This window comes from Herpailurus yagouaroundi, unplaced genomic scaffold (assembly GCF_014898765.1).
Source record: "Herpailurus yagouaroundi ecotype Mexico unplaced genomic scaffold, PumYag 29, whole genome shotgun sequence".
Classification (NCBI taxonomy): domain Eukaryota; kingdom Metazoa; phylum Chordata; class Mammalia; order Carnivora; family Felidae; genus Herpailurus; species Herpailurus yagouaroundi.
The window spans coordinates 108,007,246-108,021,588 of record NW_024412377.1 but is presented as its reverse complement, the minus strand read 5'-3'; the positions used below and the strand labels follow the sequence as shown (position 1 = coordinate 108,021,588).

General features: G+C 36.1%; 1 protein-coding gene across 3 annotated transcripts in view; it reads left to right on the top strand.

Moving 5' to 3' along the window:
• Positions 1 to 14,343, top strand: part of CWC27 (CWC27 spliceosome associated cyclophilin) — a 193,198-nt gene that overhangs the window by 83,202 nt on the left and 95,653 nt on the right. For all 3 annotated transcript variants that reach the window (XR_005783736.1, XM_040452126.1, XM_040452140.1), the window contains exon 11: positions 9,642 to 9,745. Coding sequence is in view for 2 of the 3 variants with exons in the window: in XM_040452126.1 (XP_040308060.1) it covers positions 9,642 to 9,745 (104 nt within the window). In the remaining variant the exon portion in view is untranslated. The remainder of the gene's footprint in view (positions 1 to 9,641; positions 9,746 to 14,343) is intronic.

Here is a 14,343-nt window from a genome sequence, read left to right as displayed (position 1 = left end):
TTAATCTCTTTAGTTAGCCTGAGGTCTCATTTTGTCAGTAATTGATTCTGTAAATAGTAAAAGTAGAAATAGTGTCGGTGGCGGGGGTGAGATAAATAATAATAGAAGCAAACCAATGTTGAGTACACACTCTAGGCCCAGCGTCATGTTAAGTATGGTAAGCAATTTCCATGTAATTGTATTCATTTCTTACAACTTTACTGCTTTTCACCTTTTGAGATGCAGAAACTGAGACTTAGATTGCTTAACTTAGTTGTCTAAGGCCATCCTGCTAGTAATAGGTAAAGCAGAGCTTTAAACATACAAGTTTCCCATATTTAATTTGGTTAGATATTTCCTGGATATATCTACATATTTTCAAAATTCATGTATAAACTACAACATAGTATACATTCCTATACATGGTAAACCTCCATCCCTGTTCCTCCTGATGATACCATAAATGTAAAACTCATGCCATACACTTATAGTTTTAATACCTGTGACAGGCTTCTATTATGGCTATTTTATGATTTCATCAACAGCCAAGCTGTTGTTTCATTACAAACAGATTCAGTATCTTTGTGATTAAAGCAGCAGGCTAAAAACCATGAAGGGTGTACTGTTTGCTTTGCAATCATTTCCATGTGTTATGAATTCTTATCAGATGTTGGGAAATAGCAGGCTTAAGCTAACTGCAAGTACTACATGTATGGTCCAAGAAACAGTCATCTGTAGTGGACATATGTTTAGCTGTCAGCTTGCTTAATAAGGTCTCTAAACAAATTCATTTACTGTCCACTTCATTTTTGTAGACTAAAGTTCTTTTCAAAAGCATGTCAAACAGGTCTTAATAACCTTACTTTTTTTTTTTTTTTGAAGGTGAATGTTAGAAAAGGTCAGTGTTTGAGTTCATCACCCTAATATTAAGATAATATTTCTCATGCCATAAGAAAAAAGAACAGATATAATTCAAAATTTTCCTAAGGCACCTTCCTGGAAACTGGAGAAAATGAGAAAAGCATCTGGGAAAAAATAAAAACTGACTGAAAATTATGCAAGATAATTGTTCTTTGCCATTTTAAATCTTCAATCTCAAGTTTAAAAGCTGCACAATTTTAAAAAAGCAAGATTTTCGGGGCCCCTGGGGGGCTCAGTCAGTTACGCGTCTGACTTTGACTCAGGTCATGATCTTGCGGTTTGTGAGTTCGAGCCCCACATCGGGCTCCATGCTGACAGCTCAGAGCCTGGAGCCTGCTACAGATTCTGTGTCTCCCTCTCTCTGCTTCTCTCTGTCTCTCTCTGTCTCTCTGTCTATCTCTCTCTCAAAAATAAATAAATATTAAAAAAATAAATAAAATAAAAATGAAAGATTTTTAACTACTTATATAAAGTAATATAAGCAGTCTGATAAAAATTTAAGCATACTATAGTTATAAAAACTTTCCTGTGTAGTTACTTATTCATAGTGTCTTCTGTTGTATAAAAAAAACGTTTGGCTAAAAAATAAGGTATTCAATCTAAATGTACTTTTCACCCAGTGAATAGTTAGCAAACTAAGTGAGATCCCACATAAGGAATCAGAAGCCTGTGTCATGTTTACAGTTCCATTACTGACTTGGGCAACATTGAAAAAAATCTCTTAGTGTCTCTGTACTTCAACTTTTTGTATCTATGACAAAAATGACTGTTTGGCATCTCACTATTTCCTTAAATAGTGGGTGTCAAGATCCTTAATACAAAGAAGTTGAGACAAGACGATCTGTATAATATTATAATTTTTTACATTTATACTATAATTACGACTATGCACTTCAGAAATATGAATATACACCTTTCTCAGAATGTACTGGGTGACGATAAAACTGAGGCAAAGAAGGATGCTTTCTTGTGGCCATATAATGGTGTTGGGTCTAGGTCTTCTGATAAACATGTCTCTGTTTTTACTGAAGTGTTTTTTTGTTTAATCTTTGGAATGGACATTAGTTTTAAAAAGAACAAACCTGGGCACCTGGGGTAAGTGTCTGACTCTTGGTTTTGGCTCAGGTCGTGATCTCACAGTTCATGGGTTCAAGCCCTACGTCTGGCTCTGCATTGCCAGTGTGGAGCCTGCTTGGGCTTCTCTCTCTGTCCCTACCCTGCTTACTTGTGTGTGCTTTCTCTCTCTCTCTCTCTCTCTCTCTCTCTCTCTCTCTCTCTGTCCCTCCCCTGCTTGCTTGTGTGTGCATTCTCTCTCTCTCTCTCTCTGTCTCTCTCTCTCAAAATATAAATAAACTTTAAAAAAATAAAAAGAAAAAACCCATCAATCACATTAGAGTAGATACCTTTAATAGCATAGCACTTAGTATCATTTTACCATCAAATTTTACTTAAAATTATTGATTATTTAGTTTTAATTATTTAAATTGCTTATGTAATTTGATAGTTATGAGTTTTTTGGATTATATTTTGTCATTAAAAAACCATGCCTTCTAAGCAGCTGATAGTGTTTTTACTCGTGCTCATCCTTAATCTTTGTACTAGTCTTGTTATAATGCATATGCTGAATATAGCCACAATTTATAGATGAGAAAAAACCAAGGCTCAGTGAGGTTGACAACCTTGCCCCAACGCTGTGATCAAGTCCACTTTTTCTATGAAGTGTTGAAAGCTGAGGAAGATTTGAGTAGACAGAGATAGGGAAGAAAGACCATTTTAGGTCATGGAAATAGCAGGAACAAAGGGGTACATGTGCTGAATCTTAAAGTTTGCCAACGTAATTTTGACTAGTATGTTTCTGGCTAAAATTTAGAGTAACTGTAGAGGATATGTGAGAGATAAGGTTGAAATAGTAGCTTGAAGGTAGCTTTTGGGAGGGTTCACATGCTTGGGAAAGAAACTTAGTGCACAATTCAGTAGGATTTAGGGAATTATGAAGATCAGCGGAGTAGAATTGTAGGTTTGGCATAAGTGTGCTAAATGAATGGAAGAATGGCCAAACCAGAGGCACAGAGACCAGGTAGGAGGACTGTTGTGATAGTGCAGTTGTGAAAATCCAAACACCTGTCCCTGACCACAGAAGAGACTTTGTAAAAGAAGGATGTGACTACTAATCAGCTTTAGAAGATACAGGAGAAATACTAGCAGGTAGGCCTGACAACCAGCATTTTGGTGGCTCAAAAACAGGAAAGACAGAAATAAGGTGGTGTTTTTGAGAAACCAAAATGATCAGTCTGACTTTTAAAATGGTAAATCTGATGTATTTGTGGAATATCAAATGCAAGTATCCATCTGGCAGTTAGAAATACGATTTAAGCTTGAAAGTGGAAATATGTAAAAAGCATCAGGCTAACAATCTTGATTTTATGCACTGAATGCATTAAGATAGATGGTATTGAAGTCCTGAATGTGGATGAGATTTCTAAAGAAAAGAGAAAAAGAAAGAGGGTTGAGACTAAGCTACTGAGAAACCCCTACATTTGAGAAGCAGGACGTGGAAGAGTAAAAGCCAGTGGAAATAGAGACGGAATATTAGTAAGGTAGGAGGAGATCTGGCATGACACTATGTCTGAGATTCCAAAAGGTCAGAGGTAAGGTGGTCAACAAAGTGAGATTCTACTGAAGGTCTAAGTTAGCATCCAATGGGAAGCTGTGGAAATTTCTTATTAGGAGGTCATAAGTTACTTTTTCTAAGACAGCAGTTTAGTAGTGCATGGTTACTAGTAAAGTATTAAAATAGGTGGAAAGCAGGTAAAGTGAAGCAACAAGAACAGTTGAGAAATTGGTTATAAAAAAAAAAAAAAAAAAAAGGAAGCTCAAAGCTGTAGAGAAACTCAAGGAAAATATTCCCATCTGGTCACTCATGAATGCTTGGCATTTAGACTGTCGCAGATTCTTTTCCCAGCCCTATCTTTTGTTACTAGCCCCAAGCCCCTTAAATCATTAATTCTATAGCCTAATGTTTTAGCATACACCCTGTGTTTCACCACCTCCCTGTTTTCATTTAAACACACTACTTAAGTACCTGCCTCTTCACTGTACCTCCACATGGGTAACTCCTATTCATCTCTCTAGGCCCAGATCAGATGCCTCCTCTGTGAAGCCATCCCTTATTTAGCCTACTGTAATGTTTCCCTCTCTGAGTTGAAAAATGCTTCAGTCATTTCTTTGTCATGGCAGTTAACCATGTTAACTGGGTGAGTCTGGGTGGCTTAGTTGGTTAAGCATCCGACTTCAGCTCAGGTCATGATCTCACGGTTTGTGAGTTTGAGCCCCGCATCGGGCTCTGTGCTGACAGTTCAGAGCCTGGAGCCTGCTTCGGATTCTGTGTCTCCCTCTCTCTCTCTCTGCCCCTCCCCCGCTCATGCTCTGTCTCTCTCTGTCTCAGAAATAAATAAATATTAAAAGAAAAAACAAACAACTATGTACTGTTATTATTTATTCACGTACAAGATTTATGTCTCTCGTTGGAATTTAGGCTCCTTGGAGATTTTCTCAAGGTATTAGTGTACCATAATGTAAAAAATATGGACAGTCCCATTTTTAGTTTTTACCTCTATCAGTGACTGATAGACTGTGTGACTTCAGGCTAAGTATTTAATCTCCACAGGCCTCAGACTTCTTTCTGTAAAATGCCTATATCACAGGTTCTTGAGGAGATTAAGTGGTAACCAGGGAGGTGACTGGTTTAAAGAATCTGGCTAACTAGGCTCCTTTCCCTCCTTATTCACTTTGATTTCTGTGCCATCACTCAGAATGGTACCGTAAAAATATTAGATGCTCCAGAAATTGTTGAAGAAATTAGTACTTTCTTTGCTATTACTAAATATACAAAGGCTACTATAATTTCTAGGCTGGTATATTTTATTGGGATGATTTGTTTTAAAGACATTCTCTTTTCCAGGGCACCTGGGTGGCTCAGTCAGTTGAGCATCTGACTTCACTTCAGGTCATGGTCTCACAGTTCATGAGTTCAAGCCCCACATTGGGCTCCTTGCTGTCGGTGCAGAGCCTGTTTTGGATCCTCTGTCCCTCTCTCTCTCTGTCCTCCCCCCAGTCACACTCTTTCCCTATCAAAAATAAAATATAATATAAACCATAAAATATAAACCATATTAAAATTCAAATGAATTCAGATTAGAAACATACCTATTAGAGAAAAAAGTCAATTAGCTCAGAGTTAATAGTAGCTTACAGAAGCCATTTGTTTTACCATACAAGCAGAAACTAGGCTCTGAAGGCATAAAGATACTGCCTGGACTCTAAAGCAAGCCCATAGTTTAGCAGTATTCAGGTGACATAAACTCCAGGCTTACAACTTTTGTTCTCATTTTAACAGTTTAAAGATATTCTAGCACCAATGGATAAGATTATATTCTAGAGAATATACAGACTGTGACCTAAAGACTAGTTTAAAAACTTGCACTTCATTCTAAGAGTTATGGATTCTTCAAGTTCCAACAGATAGTGTTATTTGAATAGTCTGAAAGATTTTAACAATGTTGTAAATTCTGAATCACTTGAAAAATTTAGTATAATGAAGCAATTTTTAATAATCTTATAGACCTTCCCTTCTCTATCTTACTTTGTCTTTTTTTAGTTTTTATTCATTATTCACTTTATATGTTATTAAAGTTTTTAAAATATTTTTTAAATGTTTATTTTTGAGAGACAGAGGGAGAGACAGAGCACGATCAAGGGAGGGGCAGAGAGAGAGGGAGACACAGAATCCAAAGCAGGTTCCAGGCTCTGAGCTGTCAGCACAGAGCCTGACGTGGGGCTTAAACTCACAAACTGTGAGATCATGACCTGAGCAGAAGTCGGCCACTTAACCGACTGCACCACCGTGGTGCCACTAGCTGTTATTATGGCTACTTAAACAGTGCATCTAAGTCTTTGACTATTTAAGGATAGATTTTTAGAAGCTGGCATTATGCGTTCACTGTCCTTTATAAAAATTATGAAGGGGCGCCTGGGTGGCTCAGTCGGTTCAGCGCCTGACTTCGGCTCAGGTCATGATCTCACAGTTCATGAGTTCAAGCCTCGCGTCGGGCTCTGTGCTGACAGCTCAGAGCCTGGAGCCTGCTTCAGATTCTGTCTCCCTCTCTCTCTGCCCCTTCCCTGCTCATGCTCTGTCTCTCTCTGTCTCTCAAAAATGAATAAACATTTAAAAAAAAATTATGAAGAGTTGATCTCCATATGTAGTAGAGGTAGCATTTATTTGTAGTAAATAACATAATAAAGAAATATTCCTACATCGCAAACAACCCTTAACTGCAATGCTGTTTTAACATGATCTAAATAATAATAGCTACCATTTGTTGAACATGTATTGTCTGTCCAATATTTTAAATATCTTACCCCCATTTTATAGTTGAGGAAACTGAGTCTCACAGAAGTTAAATAATTGTTCTTAGGCCACTCAGATAATAAGTGTTAGAGTTAGCTTTTAAATCAAGACTTTCTGAATCCAAAGTTAATCCTTTTGGTAACTGTGCATTACTTCCTCTGCAACAGTATATACTGTCATTGCCTCATTCTTCGCATACTTCAAATGACTCTCATAATTAGTTTGTTTAGCCATCATGCAGCATTTCCTCTTCAACTTTCAAAATAATCTTCCCCTCAAAGACCTTAGTATTCAGAAAATATCATCAAAATTTCTGTATTACTTACCAAATTAAAATTTTTTTTTAATTAGTATAATAAAAGATGGTATTCAGTGGATGGAGTAAAGATGTGGTTGCTATTCCCTGTGCTCATATAACTTCAAGAAATAGGAAGTAATTTATCTGAGAAATACATAATGAGAGCCTAAACTGGGCATTGATGTTGAGAGTCAAGAGGAGTATTATACGTGAGAGAGATTGGAAAATGACATACTCCGACAGTGATTCAGTGAAAGGGCGGGGAAACAGTCCCAGAGGAAGTTTAAAGTCTGGTCATTAGGAGGAAAATAGTTCCACATTCAAACAGGGATTTCAGGAAAAGGAACAGATTTGGGCAGGGAGGAGATGACTTCAAGTCTGAACATTGCAGCGTCTCGCCTCCACTATCCATCTAGATCTGGGCCCTTGAAATGTGGCTAGTTTAAACTGAGGTGTGCTGCAAGTATAAAATACACACCAGATTTAGAACACTTAGTACCAAAAAAAAAAAAATAAAAAAAATTTTAATATTTTTATATTGATTGCATGTTGACATAATAATATTGTGGACATACTAAGTTAATGAGTTAAAACAAGTTGTTAATTTAACCTGTTTCCTTTTGCTATTTCTTTAATGTGGCAGTAGGAAACTTAATTGCATATGTGTCTCACCTTATATTTCTGTTGGACAGTACTAATGTACAGGAAGGTTTGTAACAGTTAAAATGCAGGACCAAACAATCAGAACAAAACATCTAGATTTGGAAATAACCTATATAAAAGTGATATCTGATGTTATGAGATTAGACAAATGTTATGAGATTAGACAAAATGCCATTGTACAAGGTACAGAAATGGGAAAAATACCAAGAATTATAGATTGAGAAAAGAAAGAGTAATTAGAATAAGGATTGGAGAATCAATACTCTAAAATGGTACATAGTCTGATTAGGATAGAATTTCAAGAAGGAAGGAGTGGTTAATATTGAATGGTAGAGAAGCCAAAAAGGAAAAGGAAGACTGAGAAAAGACCATTGAATTTGGTTGATACAGAAGCAGTTTCAATAGAGTATAAGAAGGATAGATTGCAAGAGATTAAGAAGTTTGAGGCTGAGAAAGTAGACTCTATATATAAACTGTTCTTTCAGGCCAAGAGTCCAGTGGTAAAGATAATCATCACTTGATTGGAGCAGAGTCCAGGGAAATTTGAGTATGTTTGTTGGCTGAATGAAAGGATTAGTGAAGTAGGAGTGCTTGGAGTTGTAAAGAAGAGAAGATAATTGCTATATGGCAGTCCTAATGCACTGGGTCCCAAACCTGAATGCGTATTGTAATCAACCAGAACTTGTTACAAGGACAAATTCCCAGGCAACATCTCACATCTAACAAAATAACATTCTTTGGAGGTTTGTCTCTAGGAACATGTTCTGAACAAGGTCTTCTAGGTAATTATCACATATTCATAAGGACAAACAAGTCAAGAAAATTAAAGGTGCTGGTGAGGACATTAGTGAAATAGCTGACCGTATCATCTAGAATGGATAGAGAGCCAGTTGGGTTAGAATAGGGCTGACAGATCATGAACTATGAAGAAGCTGGCTTTCATTATTATATTGAGTGAGAACAGGTTCAATAGCAATGAAAGACTGAGGAAGTAGGTAGTAGATTTAAAAAAATTTTTTTAAATGTTTGTTTGTTTGTTTTGAGAGAGAGAGCAGGGAAGGGGCAGACAGAGAGAGGGAGACATAGAATCCAAAGCAGGCTCCAGGCTCTGAGCTGTCAGCACAGAGCCTGACACGGGGCTCAAACTCAGGAAATTTGAGATCATGACCTGAGCTGAATTTGGACGTTTAACCGACCAAGCCACCCAAGCACCCCAAGTAGGTAGTAGATTTTAATTAGAAGGAATTTTCAGAATTCAGGATCTTGGAGGCCAAGCAGATACAAATTATAGCCATTTGTGTTTGATGTAGAAAAGAGGAGTAAGAATTGAGTTGTGCACATTGTAAGACCTATTACTTTGGTAACTAATATATGACATGCTTTAAAAGAAAAATAAAGTATGAGATTTGGGGACCAGGAAGAAGCACAAAGTTTGAATCAGTATTGAAGTATTTAGATTTAAGATCCTGGTAAACTGTGGCTTGGGTGTCTTTGGAGACCTTTTCTAGACTTGTTGCCTACTTGGGTTTGCAGTGGTTCTTTAAGTGTCTGTTATCCACTCTAGCTTTTACTGAAATAGAGTAGATGCCTGACATTCAAAGTTTGACTGGCCACTAGTGACCCTAAGTGTTTGTGTCATGGGTAATTAATTTTTTATAAGCACATGAATTTGAATATATCCTAAAACTGGCTTTGTAGAAGCTAGCCACCTAGTGACTTGTAGTGAAGTCAATATTTATATCCCAGTTTACCTTTCATACATGATTGTACTCATCATCAGAATACCTCAGCCTTGTAGGTTTCACAGAAGAGGAAATTTTTTGCCAGATTATGGTATTAAGTAGGTTAAAAATTGAGTTTAAAAAACTGAGTTTAAAAACATTTTAGCACCGCACCTAGCATGTAATTGCTTAATAAATGGTAGCTACTGGTGCCAGTTGAGGAATTCACCAAGTTTTAAAGCCACATCTTTTTGTGTATGTGCAAGTTTAGTAAGTAGAATTTATATTAAAATTTTGTTTTGATTCAGGATCTTCATGAATTATTAAACTGGAACTAGAATGCTAAATTAGCAAGTGAATTAGAATAGTGGAATATTTATCATTTATCTATTTCTGTTTAACATACTTGATAGGGAGTATATTTTATAGGTAATTCATATTATATTGCTATTCTAAAAAATGACAGCTTCTAAGATACTCTATAGCTCTGTTTCCATAGCACAATACACAGGTAAGAAACAAAATGAATTACATTATTTTTTTGTGTTTTTTTAGGGATTTAGTGTATGTAAAAAACAATATGCCTGTTTTTGCTAAACAATTTTTTCTTTCCATGTATTATGTACTTTATATAACTGTTTTTGCTTTACAGTGACGAGCTCCGAAAAGAAGCAAGACAGTTAAAGCGGGAACTGTTAGCAGCAAAACAAAAAAAAGTAGAAAATGCAACAAAACAAGCAGAAAAAAAAAGTGAAGGTAAGGATATTTTTCAGGTTTTTATTTTCACTTGTACAACATTACCCTCTTCCCTCCATCTCCCCTTCCTTCCTTTTCTCCTCTTTCCCTCCTCCCTCCTTTCTAAGTTTTGCTTTTTTTTTTTTTTTAATACTTAGTTAGCCAATAAAATTAATTTCCATTTAGGATTTTGTCTACGAAGTAAATTCAGTCAAACATGATCATAACTGGTATTCTAAGAAGATTAATGAAAACTAAGAGAGACTTGTCCTCAGGCAAAACTTAAATGTTGCCATAACACATGTCTAGGAGTGCACAAGAATGGAATGTTCATTTCTTATAATTGCATACCCTTTAAAACATTTTTAAAAAGCATTTAGGCCCTATATTTGGGACTTGTGTAAATATTTGTGCATTGGTTTGAATAGTGTGAAATATAAACTCTTGTTTTTTGTTTGTTTTTGTTAAGATACTGAAAATCTAAACTATCAATAAAGCTGATCAAAAATTAATCAAAATAATACCCTTCTATTTATACAGGTTAAATATATTCTTAATTTTACTATGATTTTTATGAAGCTATTAGGGCTTTATTTTAAGTTTATTTACTTTGAGAGAGAGAGCACAAGTGGGGTAGGTGCAGAGGGTGAGAGGGAGAGGGAGAGGCAGAGAGAGAGAGAGAGAGAGGGAGAGGGAGAGAGGGAGGGAGGGAGGGAGGGAGAGAGGGAGAATCCCAAGTAGGCTCCACAATGTCAGCGTAGAGCCCAACATAGGGCTCAATCTCATGAACTGTGAGATCATGATTTGAGCCAAAATCAAGAATTGGATGCTTAACCAACTGAGCCACCCAGGCACCTCAGCATTAGTATTTATTTTAAGTAGCACAGGTAATAACCACATAACTATCTAAAGGACATAGTTCTTAGATTATTTGCACCATATCCCCCAATGACTGTTATAGTAAAGGCAGGTAGTTAATGAAGAATTCAAAGTCACCAAAATATATTTGAATGAAACTATTAAAAAATTAACTCCCCATGATGACACAAATTATAAGCTCTATTTAAAAGAAAGGAAAGGGGCACCTGGGTGGCTCAGTAGGTTAAGCATCCGACTTCAGCTCAGGTCATGAGCTCGCAGTTTATGAGTTTGAACCCCACATCAGGCTCTGTGCTGACAGCTCAGAGCCTAGAGCCTGCTTGGAAATCTTCGTCCACCTCTCTCTCTGCCCCTCCCCTGCTCACACTCTGTCTCTCTCTCAAAAAAATAAACGTTAAAAAAAATTAAAAAGAAAAGAAAAGAAAAGATAAACTTATATGTGACCAGGTCATGTAGGTAAAGTATAACCCTGAACAGAAACAAGCTATATTGGCAATACTGCGACTTGAAAGAAATACAGTGAAGGTTATTTTATTTTTAAGCTTACTTTTTTTTTTAATGTTTATTCATTTTTTTTTTGAGAGACAGAGAGGGACAGAGCATGAGCAGGGAAGGGGCAGAGAGAGAAGGAGACGCAGAATCCGAAGCAGGCTCCAGGCTCCGAGCTGTCAGCACAGAACCCGACACACAGCTCGAACTCACGGACTGTGAGATCATGACCTGAGCTGAAGTTGGGCGCTCAACCGACTGAGCCACCCAGGCGCCTCTATTTTTTAAGTTTAGACATAATTTTCTCAGAGTATTGTTCCTTATCATTAAAAGCATTTTAAATATATGAGAGTAATTCCTTTCAACTAGAAAGATCTTTTACTTAAATTTTAATTCATTTTTGAGCAAATAATTATTAGTACTCCCATTCCTCAAGAACCATGCAGGACTAGGGGTATGAAGTTGGCAATGGATGGAGGTTCTTACCTTTAAAGTTCATGATCTAGTCAGAGTGAGAGAATTGGAAATAGATAATTACTGTAATAGTGCTTTATAGTTAAGGCTTATATTAAATATAAGTAGTGCTTTTTAAATTATTTATCTGCTTTTAAAATATTAAATGTAATTAAAGAAACGTTTGAGTCTTAGAATGATTTCTTAACACAAAAGAGAAGATTTCTTCTAGAGCTTATTTCAGTCTGTTGATGAGAAAGCCATATAAAACCATTTTTGTTATGCCATAATTAGAGAATTATATTAGGAATTACTTTTCTCAATTTAATTTTCCTTATATCTTCTAGAAATATCCTGGAGTTTCCTTAAATCTGAATATCATTTAAAATTAGCTTCTACAAAAAGTGGGTCATTTTATTTATTTTTGATTGCTTTGTTTTGAAATAATTTTAGACTTCCAGATAAGTTGCAAATACAGAATTCCCATATACCTTTAACATGAAGGTCTTATATAACCATAGTACAATGGTGAAAACCAAGCAATTGATGTTAATACATGACTGTTAACTAACTACAGACCTGATAAGAATTTCACCCATTTTCCCACTACCGTTGTTTTTCTGTTCTGTTTTTCCATCCAGAATTCCATACTGTATTGAATCATCATGTTCCTCCTTAGTATCCTCTGATCTATGACAGTTCCTCAATCTTTTCTTATCTTTCATGTCTTTGACACTTTGAGGAGTCCTAGTTAGATATTTTGGGGAATGTCTCATTTGAGTTTGTCTGATGTTGTCTTGTGATTAGATTAAGGTTATGTTTTTTTTGTTTTTTTTTTGTTTTTTTTGTTTTTTTTGGCAAGATTGCCACAGAAATGATATGTCCTTCCCAGTGCATTATAAAGTTGTCTGTTGTCTTTTTACTGGTAATACTGCCTTGATGACTAATTTAAAGTGGTGTCTGTTGAGTTGCTACACTCTAAAGTTACTCTTTCCCTTTGAGATTTTAAGTATTTGGGGGGAGATACTGTGAGACTATTCTGTTTCTTTTCAAGCTTACCTCTGCTAATTTTAGTATCCATTGGTGGATCTTGCCTATAGGCAACAGTTATTTACTGTGGTGTTCTAATGGTAACTTTTTATTTTCCTTTTTCTTACTACTTTTATTACTTGGAATTCTTTAAGAAAGAGATCTCTCTCGCTCTCTTTCTCTATTACTTACTTATTTATATCACTATTCACTTATTTATATCAATATGAACTTGTGAATATTTATTTTATTCTATGTGTTATAATCCCAAACTATCATGATTTATTTTGTTGTTCCGATAGTACCAGAATTGGTCATTAGTAGTTCCTTCAGGTTGGCTCCTGTGTCTTTTCAACTGGCTCCCACTTTGAGAACATTTTTACTTTCTAGCACTAGAAGCCCAAATTGATCTTGTGGTTTCCCTTCTCCAGGCCTGGAATCAACCACTTCAGGGAATTCTTGTTTTCCATTGTATTTAGAAACCAAGATCTAGGCACTAAGTCAGTCTTTTTATTTTGATTCTAATAATTTTAGAATGCTATTAGGAGCAATTTTGTATTATCACCATCTTGTTAAAATGCTGAACAAAATTTGCTTTTAGCCCCTATCTGTGATGCGTTATAAATTACCTTTTTCTTGGAATTGTATTTCCTCTAAACTTACTTGATCTTTTTAAATTGACTAGTATGTATAATGTTAGAAAAATGTTTATTACAGAGGCGCCTGGTGGCTCAGTCAGTTAAGCGTCCAACTTTGTCTCAGGTCATGACCTCACGGTTCATGGGTTCGGGCCCCACATCAGGCTCTGTGCTGACAGCTCAGAGCTTGGAGCCTGCTTCAGATTCTGTATCTCTTCCCTGCCCTTCCTCGCTCGTGCTCTCTCTCTCTCAAAAGTAAATTAAACATTAAAAAAATTATTTTAATTTATTATGGAAGATTTGTGAATTTTAAGCCTCCCTGAATATATGTCAGAACTTAGCCTATCTTCCCAGGTGAAAGATATTCCATGGTTAGAACTATATAAACTTTGGGAACAGATCCAAAAGTTCTCATAAGCATTTTTATAGTAAGATCATCACGTGAAAAGAAGTTGAAAGTGGTATTTGACTTTGGCTCTATAACTTCATACGTCATCTGAACCAATTCAAGAAAGATTTCTTGATTGGGCTATATGGCTGCATATCTGGCTTTTTTTTTTTTTTTTTTAAGTTTATTTTATTTTGAGAGAAAGAGAGAATGAGCAGGGGAGAGACCGAGAGAGGAAGAGACAGAATCCTAAGCAGACTCCTCACTATCAGCACAGAGCCTGGCATGGGGCTTGACCTCATGAACCGTGAGATCATGACCTGAGCCAAGATTAAGAGTCAGACGCTTAACTGACTGAGCCACCCACACACCCGTGCATATAATGCCCCTGAATTAGAAAAGCCCCTGCGTATCTGGCTTTTATAAGACACTTTATTTTAATCCAGGACTAAATTATCTGAGCATTATGGCAACTCTGGATGGTTTGGTCTTTTGAATATTATATGCTATATCTAGAAATTTAATTTGCCAACAAACTTAGAAGTAGATAATCCATATTAAAAAGAGCATTTTGAATATTTTGATGTATAAACTATTGTGTAATATAGACCTATCTTCCAAACGAATTTACATCTGGATGCATGTACCACATCTGCTAATATAGAGAGTCTAAAAATACATTAATTTTGGTGTTTGTTTAACGTTTTTTCATTTATTTTCTGAGAGAGACAGAGAGAGAGAGA